This window comes from Rhagoletis zephyria, unplaced genomic scaffold, assembly GCF_001687245.7.
Source record: "Rhagoletis zephyria isolate East Lansing unplaced genomic scaffold, Rhagoletis_zephyria_1.1 Rzeph_scaffold_00874, whole genome shotgun sequence".
NCBI classification, from domain to species: Eukaryota; Metazoa; Arthropoda; class Insecta; order Diptera; family Tephritidae; genus Rhagoletis; species Rhagoletis zephyria.
The window spans coordinates 68,716-73,041 of NW_016157958.1; the positions used below are offsets into that span (position 1 = coordinate 68,716).

Below are 4,326 nucleotides of genomic sequence, written 5' to 3' on the forward strand. Positions count from 1 at the left end.
CAGGATTTTACCTGATGCTTTTTTGTTCCGGACGTTTTGCTGTTACTCATTTTTACTCTCACTTCAGAGAGTGATTTTGCTGTTTGACCTTTTTCCATACATATGCATATTATACATATGTACATATATTCATGTATGTTCATCAGTTATCAACGGTCCCAGTTAAAATGATTTCAGTATTTTTTTAAATTTTCGCCTACTAAACCTATGCCTAAAACCATCTACGAATATCAAAAGCAGGGCATGAATCACGTATGACGACAATCGTCTGAACGATATCGTGTCGAGATTGTCTTGCTTCATAAAAATCAAAAATTGTTTGTGCGATATCGTCAACTCGATTCCAGTTTTTCTTCACGTAACAGTAATACGTAACAGCAACACAAGTTCACCACAGTCACTTTCATGACAGCTAGTCATTGCTCGCTATTCTAGCGCTTTAACAAAAGCTTGTTTTGCTGACAGTCTTGTCAGTTCTAGAAAAGGTGCTGACAGCTGTTTATTGTGTTCATTTTAGAAATTTTAATATTTGCATAGACAATGAAAGCCCAGGAAAAAAAAGAAAAAATGTATAAAATGGAAAAATGGAGTGATACACTAGGGCTGGGCGTCTCCAAAAACCCAGGGCTAAGAGGAAGTGAGTCTCCGTTACTTGCGACTGCAACGCCTAAAGCTCTTACATGTTCTAAACCGGCAACTGCTGCTGTTCCAAATGTGTCCAGCGCTAGCTCTCCGAAGTCACTGGGAGGTCTGTTAGCGGATGGTCCACCACCAGTCAGTCGTTGGTCCATTTTAATGCGTCGCGCTCACGTGCGTAATTGATTTTTCCAATTCCCTAATGTCTGTAAAGAAAACAACGTAGCCATTGACGCACAAAAAGAGTATTATATTGTTTTTATGTTTTTTGTTGTAGCATGAACTATGTTTTTATACGAAATTAGCTGAAAAATATTAGAATAAAAATTGTTGCATATATTATGAAAAATTTGCTGTGCCAATACTTTGTTCCGGCAGTGTATGTGTATATAACCTCTTTCCATTTGATTGCCGTGCGTGTTGGACTGTTTAAGGTGTTCAGCCCTTGTGCTACCTCCTTCCAAAGCAATTGCATACGCCGCGGCTCCTTTGGATTGTTTTTTTCCTGCTTGGAACTCCGGGTGTTGTAGGCAAAAATTTTTGAAAAACTTCAGCTGCTCTGCGCTGGAGCGTTCAAACTTTACGCACCTACATACATTCATATGTAGTACACATATTGGGGTGTATTCTTGTTTTCGTACGAATCGAAAATCATGAAATTTTCTTATCATTTTTTATACAAAAATTTCAAATTTTCGATTCTTACGATATCCGGAATATGCCACATTATTTCAAAAGAAAAGGAAATAAAGAAATTTTTATCACACTATCAAAATAATAACACATTTTAAGTATTTTTTTACACAAAATATGTAAACAAACTTATTTCTTCTCAGTTGCCATCTGTTTGACTTAACTCACCAGTCAGCTGTTTTGCCTTTCATTGCGTGGTGAGTTTAAAGAGCTTTCAGCTTTTCAGTCATCGAACTAGAATAGCGGGGGAGCTTTCAACTGACAACGTCTCTGACATGGCAGCACTGACAAGCAACGCTGTCAGTTTTTACAGAATCGGGCTGTAAATCAGTGTTTTGACAACATCGTTTTGTCAGTATCGTTTGAACGACTATCGTTTCAAAGTTACGTGATTCATGCCCAGTTGCAACAAATGAGTCCATACATATTTATGTACATACATAGGTACAAAGCCGTATGCATTAGGAATGCCAAAATATCAGGAAAATTGGGATACCGGGATTTCGGGATATTTTTTAGGTAATCCTGGGATCCTGGGATTTATCCCGGGATTCAAATTGAGTCATAAATTTTATGAATATGAGTAAAAATTCAATATCTGAAAGCATTTAAACATACCATTAAATAAAACTATTTAAAATTTACGATAAACTGATTGTAAAACTCATATATCGCTAGCTTAGAGTGAAAAGTTGCTAACTTCACTTTTAATGAAAAATAATTTTTTGATATAGGAGGCTAGATAAATTAAAATTGCATCGTTTCGAAAAGGGTAAAGGTCCTTGTTTTATGTTTACTCGTTTATATTCAATGAAAGGAAAATTTGCTAAGCCAAAAAAAGGTCCGAAAATTCGATAAGGCCAAAAAAGTTCGAAATGTTTTAATAAATGTGGTGCCTTCAGGCACAACAACAACCTACATCTATTTTTAGTTATAATNGTGGTGCTTTCAGGCACAACAACAACCTACATCTATTTTTAGTTATAATTATTCTTCTTTGGCCACTGTAAGAACTAGTTTTAGTTTCACTCATTATTGTACCCCGTTATAATTTAATAAACGACGATGAGAGCACTTTGCGGTTGTCGCATTGCTTTTGCTTTTACTTCCATTCCATTCGTTGGAAACAACATAAACTTAAGAAGAGTACAAGCAAGCGGCAAATTTTTAATCCTCATCCAACTACTAAAGAAGTAACTAGTTTCGATTTGCAACTCGTGACCTCCAAAGTGGTGACCCCGTTTTAAAGAAGATCCGTTGCATCGACAGTTACTGAAAAACTGTAAGCCACACGTCAGCTAATATCGCTTATAATTTTTAAGACATCGAAAATGGCATCTAAGGATTCTTCGGATGCAGCAGCACCTTTGGCAACAAAGGACGAAGCCACAGGAAATAGTCCAATGCCTCCTATAGGCGCAGCTCAATTAACACCCTCAGATGTCAACGCTGTGGCCGTAAAAATCGACATGCCAACGATCGACCGCAGGAACATCGAAGGATGGTTCCTAAGTCTCGATTACTGGTTCCCCGCAATGGGTATCAAAAGCCATACCCAGAAATTCAACACGGTGATGGCAGCTCTCGGTCCACGTACGCTGCAAGATTTCCTAGCCACGTTAGGAGAAGTGCCTGACCAGGGTCGATATGAATTCGTCAAACAGCGACTAATAACCTTCTGCACCGACAGCCAGCAGCGACGCTTAAATCAAGTGCTGAACGAAACCCAGCTGGGTGATCAAAGGCCTAGTCAGTTGTTTACGGAAATGATGCGGCTAGTCGGCGATACAATGAGAGAATCAGCGGTAAAGAATCTGTGGGCAAAACGTCTACCAGTTTATGCTCAAGCTGCTGTAGCTGCGTGCTCAGGCCCACCGGAAGAATACCTTAAAATTGCGGACGCCATCGTCGACACTATCAGCCTGCAGGTGAACAGCAGCACAGCTGAAAAAGGCTGCCGCCTTACTCCGGCATCAGCCACGTATGCAGAAAAATCGCAAGCCAACACCGAGTACAACGAGCTACAAAGCGCCATCAATGCGCTAGCACAACGTTTCGACCGCCTCTATACTGATCGCAACACCGATAGGAAGGGTAATAGATCCAGATTCCGACAGCAGTCTCGCGAGCGCCGTAGAAGCAGCACACCTGCTAACTTAGATGAGTGCTGGTACCACCGAAAATTTGGATCCAATAGCAAGAATTGTAGACCACCATGCAAACACTATAAGACTAGCAGAGGTGATCACAGCCCGAAATGATTCGAAGCGGTCGTTGGCGAAAAGTTCTCGGCGGACGCCAGCGTAAACCGCCTTTCTATCAACGACCGAAAATCCGCCATTTCGTTTTTAATTGACTCTGGCGCCGACATCTCCGTTCTGCCACGTCAATTTTCGCATACGATGACGCCATCCTCCGTGAAACTCTACGCCGCCAATGGTACGACCATCGCTACATTCGGTCAACGACGACTCAGCCTCGACCTCGGCCTACGAAGATGTTTCGATTGGATATTCACAGTTGCAGATGTACGCACACCCATAATAGGAGCAGACCTCATACGCCATTATGGATTACTTATCGATCTTAAGAATAATAAAGTGATCGACAGCATGACGAAGATATGTGCACCGTGCAGCAGGCAGAAGGTAGGTGCAGTCGCAATCAAAACGTTCGATCGCGCTTCAAAATGTGCTGACCTGTTAGCAGAGTTTCATGACATTACGCGTTTGTCATCCGACCGCAAAAACGCTTTTGTAACGCAACACAGGATAGAGACATTCGGACAGCCCGTTTTTGCCCGTCCCCGACGCCTCGATCCAGCGAAACTACGAATAGCTAGAGAAGAATTCGAGTTTTTGTTACGACAGGGCATTATCCGCCCATCCAATAGCAACTACGCTAGCCCATTGCATATGGTCAAGAAGGCCGATGGTGGATGGCGCCCATGCGGAGACTATCGCAGATTAAACGCCCAAACCACGCCCGACAGGTATC

General features: G+C 41.6%; 1 protein-coding gene across 1 annotated transcript; it reads left to right on the plus strand.

The window, feature by feature from the left end:
• Positions 1–2,660: 2,660 nt before the first annotated feature.
• Positions 2,661–3,590, plus strand: LOC108361879 (uncharacterized). The gene has a single exon (XM_017614645.1). The coding sequence runs from the start codon at positions 2,661–2,663 to the stop codon at positions 3,588–3,590; it is 930 nt and encodes a 309-aa protein (XP_017470134.1).
• The last annotated feature ends 736 nt before the right edge of the window (positions 3,591–4,326 follow it).

Coding starts and splice junctions, on each gene's coding strand:
- LOC108361879 (XM_017614645.1), top strand. CDS start 2,661: ATGGCATCTAAGGATTCTTCGGATGCAGCAGCACCTTTGGCAACAAAG.